The sequence below is a fragment of the Fusarium venenatum genome (genome assembly GCF_020744135.1).
Source record: "Fusarium venenatum strain MPI-CAGE-CH-0201 chromosome Unknown EDB82scaffold_3, whole genome shotgun sequence".
NCBI classification, from domain to species: Eukaryota; Fungi; Ascomycota; class Sordariomycetes; order Hypocreales; family Nectriaceae; genus Fusarium; species Fusarium venenatum.
Genome location: NW_027072131.1, coordinates 6,901,638 through 6,926,970, shown reverse-complemented (window position 1 = coordinate 6,926,970; position 25,333 = coordinate 6,901,638). Strand labels below are relative to the sequence as shown.

The window sequence follows — 25,333 nt, the reverse complement described above, 5'->3', positions numbered from 1 at the left end:
CATTGCCCCTTCTGAATGTCACTGACCGCATATGAGGCTGTGCTTGCAGCATTCTAGAAGCCTGGGTCAACCTTCTAAGACTTGTTGGCCTCGATCGTATGCCAAGATCAGGCACCTGTATTTCTTCTTTGCCCCGATCCTTGGCATTGAGACCATCTTGCACGGTAACTGGGCGGAAATAGCGTTTTTTGTTGCTTGTATCAGCCCTGAATCCTTCGATCATCACTAGGGTTTCATTAGTTACGAAACCAGGCAGATTTGTACCATTCTATCCAAGAAATCTCATGTTGATCAAGTAACCCAAACTGATCATCCCCCCAAAAAGATGTCCAGGCTACCTCCCTTAAGTTGCAGTCTCTCGCAGCCCATACTTCTGAACGAATTCATGAAAAATGGCAGTGTCATATGTAGCAACACACTGCAGATAGGCAGAATTCTCTGCTTCTTTCGTCCCGCTAAGCTCAATGCTTCGTCTCGACAAAGCCACCACTTCAGGATAATGCCTTGCAATCCCAAGCCATCTTCGCTCAGTTACGGGTACCTGCGCAAAGGCATCCACCCAAAGGGCATCCCATCTGTCAAGTGCGCGTAAGACCATGGCACAGTAATCAGGCGTTACTACTGATGTACGGCAGTGAAACACATGACGCATGAGACCTATTTCAAGCGAATTAGTATGATAACGAGCTTGCAGTAAGCATACGCACCTCCGTTAATGAAGAACAAATCCAATATATCTAATTTTCCAAAAGACTCCTTTGTTGGACGTGTCCAATCTTCTGCAAGTAGTCCGGACACAACATCATGGTAACTCAATGGGTACGATCTTGCTACGTTATGTACGTGTCGTTGAAAAGAAGCATTTGAATCTGCCTCCCACAACTCGCTCCGGCAAGGAATATGTCCAGTCATCTCTTTCACGGTCATGGCTGGTGGGTGATTGCAAATCAAACTCATGAGCGTATCATTAACGAATGTCCATGAAACAACTCTGATGCAAGTCTCTCGATGGATAAACTCGTTCCAGTCTACCTCTCCTTGGCGTGATTCATGTTTGAGGCCAATCACTCCAGACTTCCTCAAAGCAGCAAGCAGCGTCGGGATTCGCTTACTGGCAATTCTTCGACGACCTTCGATATGATTTGTGCTGCCTTCAAGACTATTCATCAGAACTGCAGCTTGACACACTTCAAGCATGTGGCTCGATGCAAGTGGAGTAATGCTATGGTCTGCCAGCCTCTTGACCTCTTTAAAAATGTACTTCTCTGCAAGCTCTAGTAAAGATGCAGTGAGAGGATTCTGGGATGAGCAGTCGAGATATTGAAGATAGGCGGTTCCAGTAAGTACGGCAGCCAACAGCAAATGAGGTGCAATTTTATCCAGATCGAAAGTCGGCCAGTGGATTGGAGGCTTGTGGTAATGCCTTCGACGAAAGAAGATGATGAAGGCGTTTTGAAAATGAGACATGGTGAAGAACCCTCTTTCAAAGCTGTAGTCTAGTCCTTCTTTTAAATGAGGCTTGTCGGTGACCATGTTTTGAAGGTTGCTTGATAGAGTTGTAATGCGTGCTGTGAGAGTATTGGTTGCAGTAATAGGAGTATTGAAGATGTTTTGAAATTGGAAATCGCCTTCAGTAGCTTCGTAGTCTAGAGGCTCATCCAGTAGCATGTCTGATAGATTCAAAAGAAGGAATTTTGGATCGACTGTCTCTGGAACCCAGCCCGTTGTTTCTGACTCTTGGCGTTTCCAGGTTGGTTCTTCAAGGGTTCTTTCAGGTTCGGCAGCCACATTAACATCCATAGAATTATGACTGGGGTCACTGGCCTGTAGTAGAAATGACAAACTGTGACGGTCGTCTTTGGGTGGTTCGTTGGGAACAGCCCTGTGTGAAGCATCGTGACAAAAGACACTGTAGATGCAAGCTACGCGCTTAGATGAGCACCTGGCGCATGGGACCTCGGTATTGCAAGAGAGCTTCAGTTTGGCACAATTGTCACAAGCGCGAAGCTTCCTGCCTCGTTTAGCTTGTGGTGGTAGAGTACGACCTTTCCGAGCTGGACAAGATCGAGCGTGTCGTCTAGAGACGTCGACCCTTGCAAAAGACTTGTGGCAAAATGGGCATTCACTCTGACGAGGCGCTATTGGATTATTGAATTTCGCGCATTCGAGAGGTTGTTGTGGAGCTGACATGTTCCTTGAGAGTGATGCAGAGGTTAACGTGAAGCATGTGGGAATTTTCCGAGGAAGATGGAAAATAAGTGGGTCAATGTGGTTATTTCCCGATGGGCAAGTCCACCTTTCAACGACGTACCTGCCTTTCGACGGAGCTATTTGATTCTCTCTCTCTCTTCTTTAATGAAATGGAACATCTGAGTGTCAGTCTTATGCTACAGTATTCCCAAGATGAACCGATTGCAATTAGCCAAATGTGAGTGAGAAACACGACAATCTCTGTCCTCCTTGACTTACACCACTCAATAGATACAACCCGGCCACTGACCCTCGCATCGCCTTCAAACATCCCTCAGAAGCCTTTCCATGTCCAGACACCAAAGGTCAACCGAAAAGAGAGTCAGATTAGAAAGGTTTCAACAAGTGCTGGAAAGGCACTCACTTCTCGCACACATCCAGCTTCCTTGGCTGATGAGAAACCAAACAACTTGGTCGACTATGCCTTGTACGCACTCAACCACAGAATCAACCTAGGCTATAAAGTACTGATCAAACATGGAACAGAACTACAGTCGATAAACTAGCCAACTGGGCACGAACAGGCTCCCTATGGCCCATGACATTCGCCCTTGCCTGCTGCGGTATTGAAATGATGCACGTCTCAATGCCACGCTACGATCAAGACCGTCTTGGAATCATCTTTCGGGCCTCTCCCCGACAATCAGACGTAATGATTGTAGCAGGGACTCTCACAAACAAAATGGCTCCTGCTCTCCGGCAAGTCTACGATCAGATGCCTGAGCCACGCTGGGTCATCAGCATGGGGTCTTGCGCCAACGGCGGAGGTTACTATTACTACAGCTACAGCGTCGTGCGGGGAGTTGACCGTATTGTGCCAGTCGACATTTATGTTCCTGGATGCCCTCCTACTGCTGAAGCTCTCATGTATGGCGTGTTTCAGCTTCAGAGGAAGATTCGGAGTAGCAGACCGTCTAGGATCTGGTATCGAAAGAGATAGGAGATCTGACAACGGATAGAATGGGGGGATGTATATACATGGCATTGGGAAGCTAGATGGATCATGGATGTCTTCGACTGGAGGGTCGAGGTCATTGATTTGAATTGTGACCTATAATCATATTGATTTACTCTTTCTACTCAGGTGAATTGTATCGACACTCAAATTGTGGAATATTTACAAGGGCCAGTGGCTTAAGGAAGATGTCATCAAATAAATAAATGGATTAAAACTAGTCTCAGGCCTGGCTGATTCAGATAAGATACTGATTCTTAAGCAGTGACTCTAGCTGTTGAGGTAGACAAACTAGACATATGTAAACTAACTGTAGATTTACGTATTCTTTCTCTGTAACTATTCACGTAAAACTGACCAATGGGCTCTAAGTTAGAAAAGCAACTTGAAAACCCCCCTTGTTTGAATTCCTTTTCCTCTCATCATTCTAACCCATACCTTCATTTGCAGCCCTCAACCTCATCAGATCACCACAGAGGCGCACGGAAGTACATTTCATTATTTTCAATTTGGCCTTCAAGCTTTAGGCTACTAAGGTAAATAGCCTAAAACGTATGGTCTAAGTAGCATAAATTGTCTACTAATTTCATCTCTTATGCTTCTAGCGGCCAGGATTTGGTACCCTGATCCCCCCCCCCCCCGGCACCATCGCAGGTAGGCTCTTCACTGTCTGAAGACGCAGAAAACCGGCTAGTCCTGTGCCGAGGGCACTTGCGATGAGTCAACGGTGAAGAAAAAGATATCTTCACTTCCAGGGGCAGCTTCAAGTGGTATAGTTTCACGAGTTGGAGCAGCTTCGCCCATCTTCTTGGCCCTCCCCTTCGCCTTGGTCTTGCCCTTCGATTTGAACTTGCGTTTCTTCATGGCCTTGTTGAGATCGATGTAGACGGCGGTGACGAGATCGGCGTTCAAGATTGAAAAATCCTCAACGATTAGCTGTTTATTGTCATCGGAAAGGCCTTGGTGATCACCATCATTGTCGGAGAATGCTTGCCCGATGTAGTCTCGGAATGTCATGGCGGCTTGCGACGCGGCAATGGTGCGCTTGACATAGAGCTTGCTGTTTGTATCTCCGACAAAGGTTTCGTGGGCTTCGGTGAGAGCCAAATTCATGTCGTCAGCAGGATCGTTTAGCGCATCAAACGCTTCAACAACCTAGGGATCATGTCATCCGCCCCGGTGAGTTCTTCACCATCAGTGCTCTTACTGACGCTAGTAACGGCGGACAATACACTACTACGTCGGTTTCGAGACCTAATATAACGTTAGTAAAGACTATGGATAAAAACATCGCTTCACTCACTTGTTTAAAACCTTAAGGATCTTCTCTTGTGCTTGCATAATTGACTGATTCTGGCGGGCAAGGAACTTGGTGCGGAGAAGAAGCACCCGCTCTGTGGGCGAGATCATAGTTTCATCCCGAAGATTCACCCAGTCAAAGACTGCAGTGGGATCAACGTTGCTAGTGTAGCGTCAGTATGCTTAGCAGTCACATAGGAGCCAGGTATTACTTACGGAGCAGGTGAGCGAGTCTCATCAGTTGATTCTTCCATGTCGAATGTTGTGTGCCGAGTAACGGTTAGATTGCTTCCGTTGAACGAGAATGAGAAAAAAGTTGATAGTCTTTGGACTACTCATGCAGAAATGGCTCCTGTGTGTTTGTGGAACTGGTAGATTTTAAATAACAGATTGTGTAAAAGGGCCAGTGCTTGGCAGTCCTGGGTTAGGATTATGAATCACTGACTGTAAAATAGCAGGCATTTCTGTTGCTCAGAAAACTCAACTTGTGCAACCTGAGACAGTGAATCACAGCCACAATTTGCCAGGCAAACAGTGAATCACTGCTACTACCCGTCAGACAGTAAATCACTGCATTGCAATCTTATTGCCTCAGGCACTGGGAGATTTTCCCTTCCATAATTGTTTTCAACAGTTGTAAAGCTTTCTTCTTCCTCCTACACTCACCATAGGAATGGCCGCTCCTCCTGTCCTTAAAGCCATAGTACCTCCGCGATACATGCCCTTCGACAGAATCAACCATGTATCTGCAGACAACGATCAGCTCTTTAGTCTGATTGAAGAGTTGGAGCATCATGTTGACTCGGCGACTGGTTTCCGTTAGCATCCCGCACAGACACAGATACGCCGGCATAAAATTTACAAAAGATAAGCTCAATAATACGTTGAGCCAACACCACGACTTCAAGAACAACCCAATTGCCTGCCCTCTATGTCAAGAGGATGACACTATCGCCGACCCAAAGGTGGAAAGTAAATTTCCCTTGCACATAACTCTATGGCCCTTTACTAATGGATGATTGTAGAACAAGCTATAGGGTATTCGAATCAAGCTGAATGACCACGTGAAGACGACTTTTCACACCCCTCGGGCCAAATGGGTCCGTCGCGCCAACCTAGATGTCGAAGCCAGCGTCTTTACAATTAGCAGGCACCACCAGGTCTTTTGCTAAAGTTCAATAACTGGCAAGACACATTGAGAATGACACCAACGCTAGCACTGGCAATATGCACAAGAGGATGGATGGTTTGGTGACAATTGGGCGAGTCACATAAACAAAAGTCAAAATCATGCCGCCAGACCAAAGACAACGAATTTCGAATGAGAGTGGCATTTACCGGCATTCGATACTGCGATCAATAGGAGCTTCCTGCTCCTATCCCACATGAGAGCATCTCAGGTCTTATCCGAGCAGCCGCCTTGTGTAGTCTGCTGGCCCTAATCCAGCTTTCGATGCGAAGTTCGCGCGGCTTATCGTCACCACGAGTCAACCGCCTCCGTACACCTTCTGGTGGGTAGCAGAAACGTCAGCTTCATAAGTCTTAGGGCACGAAAATAAACAGGCTAAGAAGCATGGTCTAAGTAGCATACGTTTAAGTGGACCGGCCGGTGCCAGCTGATCAGCAACTGTGATTCTTTGGCAGCGCTGTGGCAGATGTGATGCGTGATTCACGGCATAATAGCAATGCCACCCCTAGCCCATTTGCTAAAAGCTACTCCGACGCTCGCCAAACCCACCACCAGCCTCTACACCCTTCATATGGGAGTGGCAATGTCGCCCAGCGAAGTAACAATCAGACACCCGATCTTTAGGCTACCTTGCTTAACAGCGTTGGATCAGGTGCCGATATCAATTCTACATTGGTTGAAGCCGTCGCCAATATTGTAAAGAAAAAGATTGAGCCGTGGCTAACCAAGCGTCTCGACACTGCTGCCACAGAACTCAAGACTACAGTCGAAGAACACTTCCAGTGGCAGGTCACTGTAGAAACTCAGAACTTCCTACATCACCACGTACCGGAAATCGAGGGAAAGATTGAGCCCAATGCCGAACGAATCAAGTCGAAACTAGAGCCTGAGATCACCCAGAAGTTGACTCGGCTATGGCCACTATTAAGAATGAGATGATGGGATGCTTCAACGACTTCAAAGACTCTCTTGAACCATGGATCGCTCAGCAGATGGATGCCGCAATTGTCAATTACAAGAACCGGCAAAAGGCTGGAAAAGCTGAATTCAAGCGAAGCTTTGAAGCGTACCAACGGGGTCAACGCAACCAAGGCCAATGATACCATCAATTATGTCGAAGGTTGATGTCCTCATCTGTTTTTTATTCCTTTTCTACTTTCACTTATCTGGGGCGTCAATCAGCAGGTTCATCTAGACCGAGCAGAAAGGTCAACAAGGTGTACTTACCTATTGCTGGCGGTTATAGTCATGGGCTATTTTCTTCCCTTCTTTCTTTTCGGGAAAACACTTGGGACATGGGAATGACATCAAAGGTCAAGGTTACTATCCGGATGGGGCTATTGATAGAGGCGGTTGGCTTGCGACGACGGGAAGCCGCGCGGGCTGGGCATCGAAAGCTGGAGGGTCACTAAGACCAGAAGGCCACAGAATACTAGGTACATGAACCCTTGGTGCTACTGTGCGTACAGCTCAGGGCCTTCTTCTATCAGTGACCCTGCCGTGGGTGTATGTATATATACTGTTAAAAGAAGCTTGACGGTCAATAACAGCACTCAGCGACCGTGGTGTAGTGGTTAGCATTAACGCCTTCCATCAGGAAATGAAAAAGCGTTAGAGAGGGGTTCGATTCCCCTCGGTCGCATATCCTTTTGCCTCTCTTTTGCCTTTTTTGATGTTGCTGGATAGAATGCGATGTCTTTGAAGTGGTATCGTGAGGTTCTGTTGTGGTGTTGAGTCCGATTTGGGTAATTTCCACTTTTGGCGCGGGAACGCACGTGGTTCACGATCAATCACGTGCATGCGTTCCTTCCTTTCGCGAATATCATATTCACGCGTTTAGTCGGGATAATGACGAACTCACCTCTTTCTTCTCGCCGAACCTTGCTTCGTAATTGAATCTTATTCAGGTAAGTATTCTATGATGGAGTGTTTGAACTTTGATGATGCAGTCTTTTGGTGTTTACCGAAACTTCCGATATAACCGACATACCCGCTCGGGCCGTATCTCCCGACTTCAAACTACACTTCACATGGATTTCTCAGCCTCAAGTCCACCGGTAGTCACTCATCTCCCTTGGCACATACAAAATTAATGTCTTCCTCTCAAGGCCGCAAACGCTCCAGGCTGGCCTGCGAAACATGCAGGGAGTTAAAACGGAAATGTGACGGCAATCGACCCTGTGGAGCCTGTGTCCGCTTCGAATATGACTGTACCTACAACTACAAGCAAAACAATGCCAACAAAAGAAGGAAAATACTCGAGCAAGACAAAGAAGCTCCTCTTCCTTCACCTCCAGTTCAGGTGGACAAAGATCCCCGGTCACATATTACATCGCCGCATCAACTTCAATCTCTAGAAGCAAACTCTGGGGCTGCCTTTTTTAGAAGATTGGCCCTGAGACTAGATCCAAAGAATGCTCCTCGCATGCACACCTTTTCCTGGAATGCTTTCCTTGGGGCAAGAAGAACATCACAGGCCCCTGTCTCGAGACCAATCACAGAAATGCTATCTCAGGAAGGGATGGAAAGTCTCAGTGATATCTACTTTGAAAAGTTGGATCACATTTATGGCTTCATCGACCGGGATTGGATCTCACGCATCATACAAAACAGATGGTCTGGTCTTATGTACGATCAGTCTGAAGATGCAGTTCTATGTGGTATAGCAGCCATAGCATGTTTGTTCTCACAGGTCGAGCCACTACCACTCGAGCTTGACTTGATAGAATCCGCCAGATTCATCCTTGAACAAAACATGTCCGACACTCCATCTGTGACAGGTGTTACAGGTTGGTTACTTAGAGTGATATATCTAAGAACCGCCGAGACGCCACACATGGCTTGGATGGCCAGTTCGATCCTCATGCATATGCTGGAAGCAGCAGGTCTGCATTGCGAACCAAGTGAAGAATCAGTTTTCCAAGTAGCCGAGGAAAAGGTCGATTCAGAGCTTCGAAGAAGGCTTTTTGCTGTTTCGGTGCATTTGAATATTTGGATTTCTTTCGACATGGGTCGATCTAGAACGATGCTTTGCAACTCGACGTTAGAAATGCCATCGACTAGAGAAGGGGATTATACTCCGGAACTCATGGAGCTATTGCCATACTCCACCGACCTTGATCCACACAAAACTCACGATGCTGCTGAACTCGAAGCTTCTCTATCAGTAGTCCTCAACCGTGTCCACTCAGTTCCTCCCTCCGTCATGGCTCAGTGTAATTTGACGCTTTGCCTCTGCCGCCGTTTACAATCCATGAACACGTCCTTCACTGGCAAGACTCTCGAACAGATACTCTCCATCACTCAAAAGGGTATTGAAGCTGCACAGGCTATCATTGACGCTCGAGCTCCATGGCATCAAATGGCCAACGTGCCTTTTCAAATCATATGTTTACTTCTAGCGATTGATACAAGAGAATCATTAGCACAGCTCAACGACGCAATGCAATGTCTCAACAACATCGCAACTGTGTACAACACCAACGCTACAAAAGAGGCGCTGAACACGGCATCCTTGCTGATTTTGATGCAGCAGCGGCGTAAAGAGAAGTGTGCATCAGATTTGAGCAATATCGTCAAGAGTTTCCCTATTATTCCTCTTTCCGAGACTCAAATTGAAGCTCCTCTGCAGCAGGTGGATGATATGAGGTGGTTCAACAATCTGGCAGGGGAATTATCGGGCTTTGACTATTCAGACCTGGATAAGTTTCTTTCCCAAAGCATGTTTTGAATAAAGTGCAATTTATATGCTTGGGTTTATTAGTTTGTAAGCTGCCGATTCATGAAACCTCTATATTGCCGGGTCCCTAGGTATTAGAAAGATTGACCGCTGGAAGCATAAGAGACGAAATTAGTAGGTCACTTTATGCTCCTTATACTATAGTTCTTAGACTACTTATTTTATAACCTAAGTCTTGGGGGCCATCCAATGATTTGTATGCTCACAATCTACCGATCATATTCATTTTGGCAGAAACTCCATTCAGTAAGTGTATAACATTTGATCATAACAATCTGCTTATTCTTCAAAATATTATTGTGTTGTATTTCTATAAATGTCTATAATTCGTGTATCTTTATGCATATATTTCTGGTATGTTCATACTCATACTCATTTACATCTCAATAGCCAACTTGCTGCGAGCTCTCAACTTGTGTCCATACTTGAACATGACGAAGGGAATCAAGCTGAGAATAGTACCAAAAATGGCAAGAATGAGACCAGCATATTGGCTTCCGACATTGTGGAAGAAGGCATTGGCGAACAGAGGTGTAACAGCACCCAGGGTGTTTCGCATAAGACCCTGACCAGCGATGGCGGACGAAGAGCTCTCACCATAGCAATCGGCAGTGTAACTGTATGTACTCTCGAACACAAAGTAGATACCGAAAGCGATGGGGGCAAGACCGATAGCAGGTCCAACCCAAGAGACGTGAGAGTATTGGGTGAAGCTGTAGATGAAGAGGCCAATAGGGAGGAACATGGCTCCGTACATAGCTCCGTAGAGACGGGCCTCGGGAGTGACCTTGACATCGGGATCGGCGACGAGACGGTCAAACTTACGCATCTGGAAGTGGTGAGCCAACCAGCCGAGGGTGGTACCAATGCAAAGTGAGATGTAGGGGAGACCAGCGACACCCTCACCCCAACCGTGATTCTCCTGGAAAGTGATGGGGATGACGGAGAGGAAGAGGAAGACGACAGCCCAGCAGAAAGCGATCCAGAGACCAAAGGCAAAGACGACGGGCTCAGTTACGAGCATGTGAATAGCCTTGACGGAACTAGCCTTGAGCATAGCCTGCAGACTGGGAGTAAGAATGTCACCAGCAGAGACGTATCGTTCATCGCCGGTCGCTTGTCGGAGAGCCTTGGCGCGCTTGTGAAGAGCGACACCACCACGGGTCTCGGGGAAGTAGAAGAAGATGACTAGCAGGAGAGGAACGTTGGCGATACCCTGGATGCCCTCAATCCATCGCCATCCGAGAGACTGGTTGATGAAACCAGCGTAGATGGGAGCGCCGACAGTTCCGAAGATGGCAACCCAACTGAACATGGCCATGGGACGACTTCGGTGGTGAGGTTCGTACATGTCGTCGAAGGTTCCTCCGACGAGAATAGTACCGACACAACCGAAAAGACCGAGCAGGAGTCGAAGTCCGATAATGGTGTTGATGTCCTGGGCGAGGGCGAGGCCGATGAAGAGGAGTGAGAAGCACAGGAATGAACTGGCGTAGACGACCTTTCGACCGACCAACTCACAAAAAGGAGCAAGGATCATAGGCGCGATGGCACAGCTGATATTGAAGGTGAAGAGACCCAACTGGCCCTTGATGTTAGGGGCGTTGAGATCTTCACACATGCTGGCGATACCGGAACTGTAGGCTGTAGTGGCAAGACCGATGAACAGTGTCATCAGGTTCAGGATGGTAGAGATGGATCGCTTGTACCATGGGTTCCAATTGAAGGGGTTCTCCTTATCGCCCGAAGCAAAACCCAGCACGATGTATTCCTTTCCATTCTCCTTGACAACCTCTGTCAGAGTAAGGGGCATATCGATATCGACCGTCTTGATGGCACCAAACTCGGGATCGATGGACTCATTGGCAGGGTCGACATATTTACCACCAACGATACGTCCGGCCAGGGGCTCGCCCTTTTCGTTCTTCAAGACTTCGACATCTGTAAACTCGGGGTCCGAAGAGGACTTGCCTTCGCTAACCGGGCTTGAAGGAGCGACTGTAGAGTTCTTGCGCGAAGGCACAGCGACCGAGTTCTTCCTTGAGGTAGGCGGCACGGCAGAGTTCCTCCTTGTTCCCACAAATGAGTTCGCTCTCGAGTTGGCGTAGAAGCTGGTTGGTCTGGAGGCCGAGGGGGATCCGAGGGGGAGAGGAGAGCCTGGCCTTGAGTTGGGGGCAGAGAATGAGGGGATATAATTAGACATTGTGATACTCAGTCCGGGGAAGATGTGATAAGGATGGGGAAGAGGAGAGAGAGCGTGGCTGTTAGAGCAGACGTTGACTCATAAAAGGAGCGAGATGGAGAGAGAGATAAGAGATATAAGAGGAACTCCAGAGTTTACAACGGTGTGCTAGGCTTCCCTGCTGGCCCAGTATGATGACATCGATCGCCTACCTTTTTTTCTTGTACTCGCCTTATCATGGCACGTTCTTGTTTACTTGGGACCATGGTTTGGCTATTATACGGTGTGGAGTTTTGTCATGTCGTGGTCCACTATACGACCATGAAGCCGCCGAGACTGGTCCATCTTTATGAGTCGCGATTCGGAGAGAAGGGATGAACAGTAGCGATTTGGTGTAATTTAGTTGCATTAGTTTCAGGGGCAATATAGACTAGAACATTTGCCTCTTTTTTCTAGAAAGATTTGTCAAAGAGGCATAGAGTGTGAAGGCGGAAAAAAAATGCATTTTAGAATGTCGATGTTTTCTTCGACGGTCCCTTTTCGGGGATAAGAAGGATCGAATAAGACGAGCGGAGTCTCCGGGAGCGCCGGTCCGCCGAAGAGTGGGTCTCGGTCCGAGAAGGTATGACGTCTTGATCCCGATATTTCGGCGCTTTTTTGAAGATCTGATCCTTTTTAGTCTGTTTTCAGTTGCGAAGCTGAGTCTGAAGAGCTTTGGACTTCAGATTCTGCAATACTAAAACACAGCTATTGTGGAACCTGCTCTCGGTATAAAGGAATGATGCCTTGCCTTTGCGTCACCAACGGTCTCTTTGCTCTGTTCGGTAGGTTTCAAGACCCCGATGTCCTGAACTGACTCGTGTAGTGAAGATGCTTGGGTGCCGAGGCGTTGATTGCATCTGTCATGAGGCTCCGGGGGGGTCACAGGATAGGCTGGACCAGGACCAGGATGGACCCTCTTGAGTTGTTGTTGGCCTGGGATCGTGTGAATACATACGATCCTTAGGTCTTGGTGAGGCGATCGTAGGATTTAATCGTTCGATTCAAAGATACTTGCATTGCAATCAGTGCTTTGTTGGGAAAGAAAGGCTTTTCTTGATGGGCTAACAGTTGCAGAATGTGGTATTACTGCGTTGCTCGGTCAAGAATGCATGCATGGAATGGAGTTAGTAACTTGATAGTAATAGAAACTGGACGATCGTGATACATGATACTAACAGCTTCAACCTGCAAGAACAAGTCTTCACTTATCTTTCCAGTCAATTCCGAGCGAAGACAAGCGGAATTACTATCCGAGCGATCCCCTGTCCCTAGTTCAGACCCACTGATAAGGAAAAGAAACTGCCGTGAGGCTCCCAGTGGAGTCTTTCTTCGGTGAGGCGCCGTCTGTGGATCCATTTTTGGTCAAGAGATCTTCCTTGGCGACGGCTTGAAGCTCCTACCATCGGGCAGGGTTAAGTTCCATGCAACTTGCGCTAAAAAGCTTCCAAATGTTCCAGAGAATCTTTTTTATCCTCTGTTATTTGTCACTCGGTTTATTGACGTATGATGACGACATGTTGATGTGGCAGAAAAGTCGTGTTTTACTAGTCCAATTTTTCAAAACATTGACAGTAGCACATAAAGCTTGACCAAGGGTTACAAACTTGATATAACTGGATCCAGCTACACCGTTGCAAAGCGTTTATACTCGGCATATCCGATGTATCGGCAGATGGAATGCGTATCAGAAAGACATTGAGATCAGCATTTCCATGTGGCAAACGTTGAGATACTCCGCAGTCGTGACAACAGCACAGTGACAGACAACCTGACTGACCACCAATGGCTTGGTTCATCTGTCATTCTCAAATAAGCTTAAGCAGCAGTTTATTCCTCCCCTCTCGACCATGCAGTTTACTCCATCATAGTGGAATTTTCGAAACTAAATTCTATCTCTTCTGTGTTCAGTCATCTCGTCTGAAACCTCGTACCCTAGACTTATGGCCACAACATCACCAACTTCAAAAATAGAATACTCTTCACTTATTCCTTGCATCCTAACATGATTATTAGTACATCGACTCAAAATAAATAAATTTCAATAAACCTGTATGCGGCAAACGCGCATCAGATCGTCATCAGTGGAGATATCACATGATCCCCACTACTAGCCAGAACCATAAAACCAATACACCCTCAACCCCTCCTCAACAACCATCAACACCACAATATACCCACACAAGTCACTCCGAATTCCCTCAAATCAAAATGGTCTATACTATCGTTGTTCACCTCTACGCCAAGGACGATGAGGAGTCCCTCAAGAAGCTCACCGCCAAGCTGATTGAGGCTAGCCGCGTCTACTCTCAGGACAAGGAGACCCTGTCGTGGCACGTTATGCAGTCCACCTCTGACAAGCGCGCTTTTACCATTGTCGAGCGATACGAGCAAGAGAGCGTGAGTTTCTTCTCTTTCCTGCTGAGGACCACTGAAATACAATACTGACTATGTTTGCAGAGCCAAAAGTATCACCTCGAGAACCCTTACTGGAAGACTTTCGACCCTTACGTCATTCCCCTTCTGGAGAAGCCCATGGACTTGCGACGATTTGAGGAGCTTGACACTAGCAAGGACGTCGAGGTTCCCCAATAAATTATCAACAAGGTCAATTGACTATCAAATGAAAGATTCAATACTAAGTGCCCAGTCATGTGTTTCCAAACGAGAAAAGACCCATGAACCGACTCTTGATAGATGTATCCTCTGCTTTCCCTCCGTTCTTTAGACAATCACTCTTCCTGGGTGTAACCCTAGTGCTAACCATCGATCCCTTAAACTGGGCTTTGTCAACAGCCGATCTCCAAGTTCTGCTCCATTCCGACTGGGGAATATGAAGCAATTTCTCACACTCAGCCGGTCCTATCTCTTCAAAAATGCTTACTCTGTTCTGACAGTCTGTAAACTCCTATATTCTCTGTTCAACGGCTAGCGTCTTGCGCATCGCCGAAGACAAATTCATTGGCTTCACCAGAACGAGTTGTGTCCGTTTGTACAGAGACAGTACGTCGAGGGAGATCAGTAGTGAAGAGAAGCCATTTCCGTCTTGTTTTTGTCGACCGGGGAACTTGCTGTATAGTTCCGCGTATTTCAAATGCGAGAATTGGAAGTCGATCTCTGATGGTTTTTTTTTTGTGGCTTGACGGCAACTATACAACGTGGAAGCGCCATTACGTTTTGGAGAATGCGGGCTTTGCAGCAATGAATAGGTAGAATGAGGATCCAAACGACCCTCAACCCTATATTTGAGGCAGTGGTTTGTCGTATAGAGGTCGACAATAGCTTGGCATAGTCTCGAGAAAAGACAATTACCTAAAAAATTGAAACAAGGGATTTTACCTAAGACTTGGCGTTGCTACTATTGGTGGTATCGTTTTGATGATGCCCATGTAGCTGATGGTTTCACAAAATACACTTTGGACAAGTTTGGTTTCTCCAACCTTGCTTGTGACTATCTTTGGATTGATGGTAGTTGCTCTTCTGGAGAGTTCCAAGGATGTCGTGTCGAGTACCGCGGCGTATGCCGCTGTACTTGTGGTTTTTGTTGGCTTGAACATTTAAATTGGATTGGGACAACAGAGGTTGATGTAAGTATGACAGAGTATATGCCTGGCTTGTCTGGCACAATATTTATTCCCATCTACAGCATATGTATTCTTCTAAATAGTCAGACCTTCGGGTTGACTTTAAACACGCCAAGAAGCACATGGAGATTTCATGAAGGTTGTTGTCTCACAACAAATAGTTCACAAACTTATGGCCTCAAGCACTGCCAACGTCAATTTCGACAAATGGATAGAGTCCAGCTCACGACAATACCATCTCCACCAAAATGTAGATACAATACCTATTTGCGGAAGGAGCTCCCATACTGCACTTGCCGTTCTGTCGTTACTCGCGAACCACGTGCGTACCCGATAAATCACGTGCATACCCGCGCCAAAAGAGGAAACCATTCAATCCGGGCTCAACACCACAACAAGACATCTCACGATACCATCCAAAAACACCACAGCGCGTTCAATTTACCAGCAATAAAAAAGGCAAAAGAGAGGCAAAAGGATTTGCGACCGAGGGGAATCGAACCCCTCTCTAACGCTGTTTTTGTTCCTGATGGAAGGCGTTAATGCTAACCACTACACCACGGTCGCTAAGTTACTTTTGAAGATCAACTTTTTCCGACAGTATATGTACACTGAAATCATCTATCACAGGAGCGGAAGGTGCTGGCCGTCCTCAGAATCCTTCAATTATATAAATCAACCAATACAAGCCTATTGATAATATTTGTAATGAATCACTCGGAAGTGCCTAAAGCTTCACGTGCATCTCGCAGAGTATCGTTGAAATATCAATTACGCATCATATAAATGAGAAAGTTCATTAAAAAGACGGAGTGGAGATTCTTTGATCTTCACACAAATCGCACACAGCTTACTTGCTGCCATTAAGCCCAGGATAGTCAGGCAACGGCCAGCCTCCCTTTTCCTCGCTCGAAAACCTCGAAACTAGATATGGAATCCGCAAAAGACACACAATCCAAGCAAACCACTGAAGAATGGTGACACCCCACTGCGTATCAGGTATAAACAGCTTTATGGCATTGAGCTTGACATTCTGCACCTCGTCGATGAACGGCCGCAGCGTCTTGTCGTAGTTTTCGAACGCCAACGACAGATTATCCGGATTCCGACTTATCTCTCCTGCCAAGACATATGCGCCGACGAAGCTCGCTGTAGTTCCCATGCCGCTAAATGGAGAAGGACAGTGAGCTGCGTCTCCGAGAAGCACAACATGGCCTTTAGACCAGGTATCAGTCTGAACCTGGACTACTTCTTGTGAGTAAAAGTTCTTAGTAGTCTTCATGCCCTCGAGGAAACGGTCGATCTGCCACCCGGCGGTGCGGAATCTTGATGACCAGAATTCTTTCTGCTGCTCGACTGTGCCCTTGTGAATACTGGATGTCTCAGACGAGTCGTCTTTTAAGATGAGATAGACTTGAGTTTCCGTTGAGTTGTGGGTTCGACAAAAGATCATTCTTCCCTCTGAAGCTGAATATGTTCTGCGGATATTGGTATCGTCATCCGCTCTTGGGATGAAATAATACGCCATGTGAAGGCCAAGTTGTCGATACGGATCTAAAGTATTTGGTGGGTTGATTGCTCTTCGAATTCGTGAGCCTTGGCCATCTGCTCCGACTAGAATATCGAACGTATCCGATGTACCATCCGAAAAGTGAGCAAGGACCTGCTTCTCATCCTGTTCGAAACTCTCGACAGTCTTTCCGAAGACGTACTTCACGTCGTTCTTGGTTGCATCATAGAGAATCCTCACAAGATCGCCTCTCATAATTTCATATTCGGACGTGACAGACTGCGCACCTTTGCCTGATTTGTTGGCGAGAATTGTAGCTATGACTCGACCGGTTGAGTCAACAATTCCCACACCAGCTTCGTCCACCAATTTTGAACGAACCACATCGTCAAGACCCATGCGTTTGACCGTTTGAATACCCTGTTCGCGAAAGTCGATCTGAGCACCTGTTGCGCGTAGAGCTGGGAACCTTTCGACAATGGTTACTCGATGGCCAAGACGGACGAGCCAAAAGGCCAGGGCTGGTCCGGCGCAACCACCTCCACAGATCAATAACTTGAGTGATGACATGAGTAAGGATGATAAAAACTGTGAGTGATTGATATCTTGTTTCAGAGGGGACTTCTCTTTATAAGTCAAAGCCAGAACTCGGATATCACGGATGGAGAAAGATCAAGACGTCGCCTTGTAAGACGGCCTATTCCAGATCCGATCGTGAGGGCAGTTGCATAAAAACCAGAAAAACATATTTTCGTGATTATAGTGGCTCGTTACAGCTCCCATCTATCGGCTGATTTCCATCCCTGTGTTGTGTAGCTCATTAACAAACCAGAGCTATTAACACTTACACACATAACCCCAGATATAATTGATGTTGGCTCTAACATCATCGCGTTTATAAATACCTATTGATGTATCTAACATTATCATCTTTTGGTGATGGTAAATAGTCATGCACGTCATTATACATTGTAAAATAACATAAACATGGTGGTAGGGGGCTATCGGAAACCGGCATCAACCCTGCTAAGTTAGTGGACGGAACCATCCGTCTGCCCGCTCTTAGTAGGAAACTGTTGCCATGTTCACCAACATCAAGCTCTATCATGAACGGATTACAATGAAGCAGAACTAAAAGTCATCCAAGGTTCCAAGACAAAGCCGTTGCACTGGAGGTTCTTTCTATCATCTGCTAACCACTTGCTTGTTAATACTCAACCTGCCAAGTCAATGAGGCCTCAAAACTTAGAGTATCATCCAGGCATGGAGCTGTTTTGGAACAGAAGTAGAGAGAGCACAGGCTACATAAAGGTCAGCTTCTCTACGCAATCCAAGCCCATGATTCATATTATATCAGTGGCTAAACTATGTCTTATTAAGTGGACTACAAGAAGTCGTAGCAGTAATGTCAGTTTTTCAGCTGAGACACTTCATGGACGGTACTGGCTCCCTTTGTTATTTGACGATTTGATGTTACGCTTCTATGGTTTGCAAATAAACCCTCATTCAGCTTTTATATAGGTACCGCAGATCTCGATTGAATCTGACGTCAATGGCTCTTTCTTATGAGCGCGGCATAACTATAAGAGACTCTCCATAAGGGCTCATTGAGAGCCCTCTGATCTCTACACTCCAACTCCGCTCAATATCTCATCTCAAGTTCACCACAGTAACTCACTTTATATATAAATCACCTCGCTCGATCAGACACAAAATGAGCGAAATCTGGAAAGAAGTCGATGGTGCTCGCGTCACAAATACTGATATAAGTCTTATCGATACTATCTAGGCAATGTACATAACTAATCAGCTGAACAAGTTCAAACCCCCAAACAACTGGACAAACAACTACGACCAAATGGGTGGCGAACCCATGTAGGAACGTATTATTCCTAACGAGGCCAACTCACGTGGTTTGGGAGGAATAGTGAAGCCACTCTTCAGCACGCAGGAAAACTCCGGCGAGCATGTGTCGCTTTTCGAACTCGATAGTAACTACTACATTTTCTATATGGGTCAAAACTTCCTGTGCCAGATCAAGGGACTAACTGATCTTCAGGACATCATAAGCGTTCTGAATGACGCTAGTTGGCAAGCGCTTATGTCTGAGCCTCTCTAAGGACTACTAAACGGGTTCGCAGGTAGAACCGGTGTTGTTAAAGGTTCATAGCGCAAATGGTACCGGATGAGTTTACTGAATTGAATCGTTTCCTGTTCTGAGTTGTGAACTGTTGCTTGTGTATCGTAACATAAAGACGGGCCAAGGCAACAGTCAAGTTACCCCAGGACAGTTTAACTACAACCATGGAATTTTGTGAAAGTAGAACAGGGAGGTGACAGCAATAATGACTTCAATATCCGTGGAGCGGTGATCAATTTATCGTTGCATCGGGTCTGGCTTCGGGTCTGTGATCGGGTCTGGTATCGGGTTTGGCATCCGAACCAGTACAAGGCAATAATGCGGAGTTGTACAAGTTTATAGGCTACATGACTTCAACTTTGCACCAAACCCAAGACTCGATCAATTCTTACTCAAATTAACCATGACATCTATGAATTGGGAAGAGGTTGTTGCTAAAAAGCGACAGCGACAGTCAGACGACATCTCAGCTTTCAGCTCTGCCGAACTATCAGATGCCGATAACAAGACGGAGCACTACAACTCCATCACAGATATTGACGAAGTCACTCATCTCGTAAGAGAAATAGAGAAGGGTAAATACTCAAGCGAGGATGTTATCAAAGCTTACATCTCACGGTGCGTTAATTGGTCACGTCTGTGTTGTCAGTGTTAACGTGGTCATATTGAAGTGCCATTCAAGCACACAAACGAGTAAGACTTCCCGATACTTGAGCAATGACTATTCTCTAGCTAACAAGTCTACAGACAAACTGGTAAGACTCTCTCTAATTATCGAGTCCAATTGCGATACTGATTACCCATCACCAGTCTCACAGAGATTCTCTTTAAAGACGCTTTAGCCCAAGCTCGAGAACTTGACGCCTATTTTGCCACAGAAGGAAAGACAAAAGGGCCTCTCCACGGAATTCCGATCAGCTTGAAAGATCAGTTCAACTTCAAAGGCCATGATACTACTCTAAGCTACACAGCTAGAGCCTTCAAACCAGCGTCCGAAGATGCGGTACTGGTCAACATACTCAAGAAGTTGGGCGCTGTCATGATCAGTAAAACAAACCTCCCACAAAGCATCATGGTAAGCTCGGCTTCATATATGGAACTGACAGTAACTGACGTATGCAGTGGGCTGAGACTGACAATCCTCTTTGGGGCTTGACGGAAAACCCGATTATCCCTGGATACACTCCTGGAGGTTCATCCGGTGGCGAATCTGCGCTGGTGTTTTCTCGAGGAAGTATTGTAGGGTTCGGGACAGACTTGGGTGGAAGCATCCGCATGCCCTCACATATCATGGGTCTCTATGGCTTTAAGCCAAGCGTACGTCTCTCGTTATCCTGTTTGTTCAAACTGACAACATGTAGAGTTCCCGGCTCCCTTATACTGGTGCACCAGTTTCCACTGAAGGGCAAGAGCATGTCCCTTCATCAGTCGGGCCACTTGCGCGCTCCATGTTGTCCATCCATGACATAACAAAGGCAATCATACTACAGGAACCTTGGACACAAGACTGTCGTTGTATCCCTATCCCATGGCGCCAGAACGTCTATGACGATGTCCTGAACCGCAAGCTGACAATTGGTGTCATTCGCGATGATGGAGTCGTAAAGCCCCATCCTACGATTGCAAGAATGATCGAAGAGGCAGTTGCAGCACTTGAGGCCGACGGTCACGAGGTCGTCGAGTGGAAGCCCGAATTCCACCCTGAGTGCATAGAAGTCATGGACGCTTACTTCACTGTCGACGGCTGCGAAGACATCCGTCGCGATGTTGAAGCAGGAGGTGAACCCTTCATTCCCGCTGTCCAGAGACTTACCGACCGCGGAAGACCTATCTCCGTGTATGAGTATTGGCAACTCAACAAGCGCAAGCGACAACTCCAACAGGCCTATCTTGAAAAGTGGAACAAGGCCATATCGTCAAAGACAGGTAGAGTTGTCGACGCTCTCATAACGCCAGCTTTACCACACGCAGCTGTGCCGCATAACAGCATCAAATGGGTAGGCTACACTAAAGTATGGAATCTACTAGACTATACAGCTTTGGTCATACCAGCTGGGAGGGTTGAGCCTAGAGATCTTGAAGTGACGATGGATTGCGAACCGAGGAACGAGATGGATGAATGGAACAAGAAGCTTTGGGAGGAGAACAAGAATGATATGGCACAGAACCGACTACCAGTGGATGTTCAGATTGTTGGGAGGAATGTGGAGGAGGAGAAGGTATTGGCTGTTGGTAAGATCTTGGATGATCTTTTGCGCAGTCGACAGCAGTAGAAGTTCTACCCAAATTCGCTGGTACTCAGGGTATCAGAAACATTAGCCGCTGGAAGCATAAGAGACGAAATCAGTAGGTTAGTTTATGCTCCTTAGACTATGGTTCTTAGATTACTTATTTTCATACCCTAAGACTTAGGAGGCCATTTTTTCTGCTACCCACTAGCGACCGAAACATATGTTCATTCATCAGGATGGTTTGTTTCTATAGTCACACGAAACAAAGACACAAGTAGGTGTTTTAAACAATTAAATTATAACACTCGCATGATAATCATTCAGTCATAATTCTATTGAACAATTATCCCGTAAAAGCACCCGCAATACTTCCTAAACCTGTGAAGATCTCTTTGTCTTCTTAAAAAAGCAAGGCATGCACAGTTGGCCCATCTCAGTCCAGAATCCAACAGGAGGCTCGGTAAAGGTAGCCTCATATGCCTCAATAAGGGGACGCTCCCAGACCAGGTCAACCTCGTGAGGTCGGATGTACTTGGTCTTCTTGAAGACCTTCCAGAAAGCGAAGAGAAGGACAGCCAGAATCTGCATAGAGTAGTTCTGGAAGAAGACCTCAACGTCAAACTTGGGTCGGAAAGCGTAGTATCCGTAGGTGAGGACGATGACGAACTGGATGACCAGGGCGATGTAGGCACCGTAGGGCTGGAAGTAGCCGTAGTATGGACGCTCGGTCTTTCGGTCGACGCCCTGGGCAACACAGGCGCGGTGGTAGTTGATAAAGGTGATGTTCATGACCATAAAAGTGATGAGACCACCACCAGTGACAATGCTGATCAACCATCCGAGGACCTTGGCAGAGCCGTTGGCAACCTGAAGGAAGGAGAGGAAGGGGAACAGCATGGTAACACAGAAGCAATAGACAGGGATTCCGGACTTGTTACAGTATCGCAGGAATCGAGGGGCACGGCCTTCGAGAGAAAGGGAGTAGAGGGCACGGGTAGCACAGTAGGTATATGTGTTACCAGCGGAAAAGATAGAGGTAAGGATCAGGAAGTTGACGACGTGAGGGAGACCTCCAATACCAAGGTTGGTCATGGCAATGACATAGGGAGAAGAAGCAGCATTGCCAGTTCCACCAGCACCAAAGTAGATGTCATAGAGAGCAGGGTCATTGTAGGCACAGCAGATGCCAACCGCCAGAGCACCAACAATGAAAAAGATGCAGAATCGATAGTAGACAGTCTTAAAGGCATTCTTGATGGTAAATGTAGGGCGCTGGGCCTCGGCCGAGACCATTGAGATGTACTCGGGGCCTACAACAGTGAATGAAGCGCTGAAGAGAGCGGCGAGGAAACCCTCGAAACGACCCTTGTCGCCTTGGCTGAGGTATGTAGCGAAGGAGCCGGGGTTGGAAAAGTGTCGGAAGCCGTAGGCGTCGTGCTGGGGGTTACCACCGCACATGGTGACAAAAGTAAAGGCAAAGAGGATGAAGATAAGCACGAGCTTTCCACCCGAGAGCCAAAACTCGGATTCACCATAGAAGCGGACGGCGAGGACGTTGAGGAGACTGCGAGTATGGTCAGCATTAGTTGGTAAGGGGCGTTGGATGATGTTGACTTACCCGTAGCAGATAATAACTGCAGCGCAGATACCAGCAGTTGGGCCAGGGTTCAGAGCATCAGCGTTCCAGAAGGAAATAACTGAAGTCAGTGCAGTAATCTCAAATGGAATAATAAGAGCCTCGTAGAGGAAGAAGTTCCAGCCAGCAAGGAAACCAAGGGCATCGTCAACCCAGTAACCAGCCAGGCGAACAAATCCACCAGCGATAGGCATGTATGTATTCATCTCGGCGATGGAGTTATTGACGAGGGCGAGAACAAGGGAGTAGAGGGTGTAAGCGATCAGGAGACTACCTGGGCCACCCTTGGCGAGACCTCCACCGATGGAGATGAAGAGGGCGGTTCCGATAGAGCCACCGGCGGCGATGAGCTGGACTTGACGATTGTTGAGTCGTCTGTGGAGATGACCCATGCTATCGTCGATGCCATACTGAATGCTGGCAGTGTCGCCTGCGACAGCGCTGCCTTTGGAGGCTGAGTGTCTTCTCTTTTCGTCGTCTGACATTGCGAATGTGATGGAGAAGAAATGGGAGAGAGAGGAGAGAGGAAAGATGTTGATGGAGACTAGAGCCTGAGGGAAGAGAATCAAGACAAGGAATGGAGAGGGAATACGAGGTGTTAAATAGTTTGGCTTGAAGCAGGAGGCGTAGATAGCAACCTCAATTGTACATATACAACCATGGTGTTGTCGGGTAGAGAGAGAGCTTATCTCGAGTAGCTTGTCTAGCGTCGAGGCTACTGTAGCGAGTTCATGGTCCAGGCCCTTGCAGTCGAGACAAGCTTAGACTGTGTTGGTGATAGTGTCAAGTCCTTGATCGGATGCTGAGTGGAGAAGGTGACGAGGTGAGGGTCTTTCCCCACGGGGAAGCTCTTGGTACATGTAGTTCGGTGGGCCCGAGTTAGGCTGCATTCACTAATCATTCACTAAACTGCATTCACTAACTCCCCTGCTCCTCGGGTAGACAGGAGGATTCGGCACTCGATTGATGATGAGAATGGTGGGTGTAACTCGAGTATAATTGGGTCCCTCTCCAAGGTCACAGACTTGATTATTGAAGTCCTGGGGTAGTACAGGCTACGTCGCTGACCATTAAAGCCAATGCCACGATATCGACAACTATACCCATAAACAGTCTAGTTCTGTCCAGTTCAGGTCTGGACCAGGTTGGAGGAGTTGGACTAACTGAAGTGTAATTTTGAGGCGTTGGGCATGTGAGAGAGGAACAAACAAAGTGATCAATCGACTATGAAGAAAACCATGATAACGGGGGCGATTACATCTCTACTTACTAACGTTGGCATTTATCTAACGACACAAGTTAAATGGGTCTTGTTATCTGGTTAATCAGTGATCATGACGTCCAAGCTGACCAGGATCCAAAATCGCTCACCTTCGGAGCATGTAGCACAAAGTAGCTAGGTAATGAACATGTCTCTCTTATCTGGCCATCATCACCAACCAACACTCCGTCTAATCCATGCCGATCCCTGCAAGTCACTAAACTTACAGAATGCATGTACCGCGATAGCCTTGCCCTCACCCTCAGCTCTCCTCATTCTAACCACCCAGTCACCCTCTCCTCACGGATTCTCCGCAGCTCGACACCCTCTTCTTCTCCAAGAGACTCCAATCGAATCCATCCATTACAAACATCTAGAAGCTCTCGGATGAACAACCCGACGATCATCAAAACACACAAACAAACGCAAACAATCCGCCGTGATTCTCGGCTCTCGTCCAGCTGCCAAGAAAGGAAACTTTGTTTGTTCTCAACAGTGGCAATTACTCGATCATGATCATAAAATACGGCTAGTGAATTGACCAAAGTCAATCGATCATAACGCGGCGAATTCATTATTACATGCTGCTTTGCTCAGCAATCGGTTTGACTATAAGTGGTATAGTCCTAGAGTCTAGGCCATCTATCGCCCTAGGATTATCTACGTACCCTTGAGAGCACGTCAAGAAAAAGGCAACTATTAACGAGACACGCATCATCGTCGAGTCTATTGGAGATTGTGCTTTAATTGTCATCGCTACAAGGGGTAAACGATACGACAGTTGAGCTGTTCCATCTAGACGGTATCTCTGATATTGACCATCCCATGTAAATCCCTCGAATATGGCTTCTATCACAAACAATCCAATAGGGAATCATTTGGCTATCTTGAGCCTCAATATTAGCTCCAAACTTATCTCGGCCATCCCTTCATCAATTACCAACAATACGAAGATAAGTCAAGCTTGAGAGCCATCAAAATCTAGAACCATGAACAAATTGAAACAAAGATAAGAGCTTCATTGTTTGTTCAGTGAGACCTCATCATATGCAAGATCCCAATCATACCACATTCCTTTCGGATCACATGATCGGAAACTCGTCCGATCCCCATCCGATCCCAGTACTACGCCGCTCTTAGACTACATCCTCTTGGCCTAAACAGGTAGGTGTGATATATCCAGCGTGGTGGGTCCCAGACATCTCTCCTCCAACACGGCACTCGACTTCCACAGGATCTCTTCCTGCAGCTTCAAGAGCTGTAAACAGTTGTGATAATGATGATCTCCCGCGACGACATATGCGGGCGTTATGGCGGA

General features: G+C 46.9%; 10 protein-coding genes and 2 non-coding genes across 12 annotated transcripts; 5 read left to right on the top strand and 7 right to left on the bottom strand.

The window, feature by feature from the left end:
* Nucleotides 1-343: 343 nt before the first annotated feature.
* Nucleotides 344-1,800, bottom strand: EDB82DRAFT_528036 (uncharacterized protein; the record flags this gene model as incomplete). Its single annotated transcript, XM_025728801.2, has 2 exons — nt 344-657; nt 708-1,800. 2 exons carry the CDS (start codon nt 1,798-1,800, stop codon nt 344-346), a joined length of 1,407 nt encoding a protein of 468 aa, XP_025583131.2.
* Nucleotides 1,801-2,314: 514 nt separating this feature from the next.
* Nucleotides 2,315-3,395, top strand: EDB82DRAFT_465936 (uncharacterized protein). The gene is made up of 3 exons (XM_025728799.2): nt 2,315-2,428; nt 2,482-2,677; nt 2,737-3,395. The coding sequence occupies exons 1-3, from the start codon at nt 2,404-2,406 to the stop codon at nt 3,188-3,190; spliced, it is 675 nt and encodes a 224-aa protein (XP_025583130.1). The 5' UTR covers nt 2,315-2,403; the 3' UTR covers nt 3,191-3,395.
* Nucleotides 3,396-3,895: 500 nt separating this feature from the next.
* On the bottom strand, nt 3,896-4,758 carry EDB82DRAFT_528034 (uncharacterized protein; the record flags this gene model as incomplete). Its single annotated transcript, XM_025728798.1, has 4 exons — nt 3,896-4,360; nt 4,417-4,459; nt 4,509-4,667; nt 4,721-4,758. The coding sequence occupies 4 exons, from the start codon at nt 4,756-4,758 to the stop codon at nt 3,896-3,898; spliced, it is 705 nt and encodes a 234-aa protein (XP_025583129.1).
* A 1,694-nt stretch (nt 4,759-6,452) lies between these two features.
* Nucleotides 6,453-7,084, bottom strand: EDB82DRAFT_275618 (uncharacterized protein). The gene is made up of 2 exons (XM_065607366.1): nt 6,921-7,084; nt 6,453-6,854 (listed from the first exon to the last, which is right to left on the bottom strand). The coding sequence occupies exon 2, from the start codon at nt 6,797-6,799 to the stop codon at nt 6,512-6,514; it is 288 nt and encodes a 95-aa protein (XP_065464232.1). The 5' UTR covers nt 6,800-6,854; nt 6,921-7,084; the 3' UTR covers nt 6,453-6,511.
* Nucleotides 7,085-7,249: 165 nt separating this feature from the next.
* Nucleotides 7,250-7,335, top strand: EDB82DRAFT_t210. Its single transcript has one exon. It is a non-coding gene; the product is annotated as a tRNA-Gly (tRNA).
* A 276-nt stretch (nt 7,336-7,611) lies between these two features.
* EDB82DRAFT_509768 (protein RDR1) lies at nt 7,612-9,593 on the top strand. Its single transcript, XM_025728796.2, has one exon. The coding sequence runs from the start codon at nt 7,786-7,788 to the stop codon at nt 9,421-9,423; it is 1,638 nt and encodes a 545-aa protein (XP_025583127.1). The 5' UTR covers nt 7,612-7,785; the 3' UTR covers nt 9,424-9,593.
* A 23-nt stretch (nt 9,594-9,616) lies between these two features.
* On the bottom strand, nt 9,617-11,742 carry EDB82DRAFT_275587 (major facilitator superfamily domain-containing protein). Its single transcript, XM_025728795.2, has one exon. The coding sequence runs from the start codon at nt 11,633-11,635 to the stop codon at nt 9,809-9,811; it is 1,827 nt and encodes a 608-aa protein (XP_025583126.1). The 5' UTR covers nt 11,636-11,742; the 3' UTR covers nt 9,617-9,808.
* A 2,122-nt stretch (nt 11,743-13,864) lies between these two features.
* On the top strand, nt 13,865-14,248 carry EDB82DRAFT_478667 (uncharacterized protein; the record flags this gene model as incomplete). The annotated part of the gene is made up of 2 exons (XM_025728794.1): nt 13,865-14,053; nt 14,114-14,248. 2 exons carry the CDS (start codon nt 13,865-13,867, stop codon nt 14,246-14,248), a joined length of 324 nt encoding a protein of 107 aa, XP_025583125.1.
* A 1,470-nt stretch (nt 14,249-15,718) lies between these two features.
* Nucleotides 15,719-15,804, bottom strand: EDB82DRAFT_t194. Its single transcript has one exon. It is a non-coding gene; the product is annotated as a tRNA-Gly (tRNA).
* Nucleotides 15,805-16,081: 277 nt separating this feature from the next.
* On the bottom strand, nt 16,082-17,327 carry EDB82DRAFT_559949 (uncharacterized protein). Its single transcript, XM_025728793.2, has one exon. The coding sequence runs from the start codon at nt 17,315-17,317 to the stop codon at nt 16,088-16,090; it is 1,230 nt and encodes a 409-aa protein (XP_025583124.1). The 5' UTR covers nt 17,318-17,327; the 3' UTR covers nt 16,082-16,087.
* Nucleotides 17,328-19,232: 1,905 nt separating this feature from the next.
* Nucleotides 19,233-21,305, top strand: EDB82DRAFT_509759 (amidase signature domain-containing protein). Its single transcript, XM_065608826.1, has 6 exons — nt 19,233-19,505; nt 19,559-19,580; nt 19,635-19,642; nt 19,698-19,962; nt 20,010-20,204; nt 20,249-21,305. The coding sequence occupies exons 1-6, from the start codon at nt 19,291-19,293 to the stop codon at nt 21,158-21,160; spliced, it is 1,617 nt and encodes a 538-aa protein (XP_065464231.1). The 5' UTR covers nt 19,233-19,290; the 3' UTR covers nt 21,161-21,305.
* A 20-nt stretch (nt 21,306-21,325) lies between these two features.
* On the bottom strand, nt 21,326-23,354 carry EDB82DRAFT_275537 (amino acid permease/ SLC12A domain-containing protein). Its single transcript, XM_025728791.2, has 2 exons — nt 22,737-23,354; nt 21,326-22,682 (listed from the first exon to the last, which is right to left on the bottom strand). The coding sequence occupies exons 1-2, from the start codon at nt 23,237-23,239 to the stop codon at nt 21,491-21,493; spliced, it is 1,695 nt and encodes a 564-aa protein (XP_025583122.1). The 5' UTR covers nt 23,240-23,354; the 3' UTR covers nt 21,326-21,490.
* Between the last annotated feature and the right edge of the window lie 1,979 nt (nt 23,355-25,333).

Bases quoted from the DNA above. Each gene is read 5' to 3' on its own strand.
- EDB82DRAFT_465936 (XM_025728799.2), top strand. From the start codon at position 2,404: ATGAACCGATTGCAATTAGCCAAAT. The intron at 2,429-2,481 runs GTGAGTGAGAAA...ACCACTCAATAG, and splicing joins CCGATTGCAATTAGCCAAAT to ATACAACCCGGCCACTGACC. The intron at 2,678-2,736 runs GTACGCACTCAA...AACATGGAACAG, and splicing joins AACTTGGTCGACTATGCCTT to AACTACAGTCGATAAACTAG.
- EDB82DRAFT_275618 (XM_065607366.1), bottom strand. From the start codon at position 6,799: ATGGTATCATTGGCCTTGGTTGCGTTGACCCCGTTGGTACGCTTCAAA.
- EDB82DRAFT_509768 (XM_025728796.2), top strand. From the start codon at position 7,786: ATGTCTTCCTCTCAAGGCCGCAAACGCTCCAGGCTGGCCTGCGAAACA.
- EDB82DRAFT_275587 (XM_025728795.2), bottom strand. From the start codon at position 11,635: ATGTCTAATTATATCCCCTCATTCTCTGCCCCCAACTCAAGGCCAGGC.
- EDB82DRAFT_559949 (XM_025728793.2), bottom strand. From the start codon at position 17,317: ATGTCATCACTCAAGTTATTGATCTGTGGAGGTGGTTGCGCCGGACCA.
- EDB82DRAFT_509759 (XM_065608826.1), top strand. From the start codon at position 19,291: ATGACATCTATGAATTGGGAAGAGGTTGTTGCTAAAAAGCGACAGCGA. The intron at 19,963-20,009 runs GTAAGCTCGGCT...TGACGTATGCAG, and splicing joins ACCTCCCACAAAGCATCATG to TGGGCTGAGACTGACAATCC. The intron at 20,205-20,248 runs GTACGTCTCTCG...GACAACATGTAG, and splicing joins TCTATGGCTTTAAGCCAAGC to AGTTCCCGGCTCCCTTATAC.
- EDB82DRAFT_275537 (XM_025728791.2), bottom strand. From the start codon at position 23,239: ATGTCAGACGACGAAAAGAGAAGACACTCAGCCTCCAAAGGCAGCGCT. The intron at 22,683-22,736 runs GTAAGTCAACAT...CCATACTCGCAG, and splicing joins GCAGTTATTATCTGCTACGG to TCTCCTCAACGTCCTCGCCG.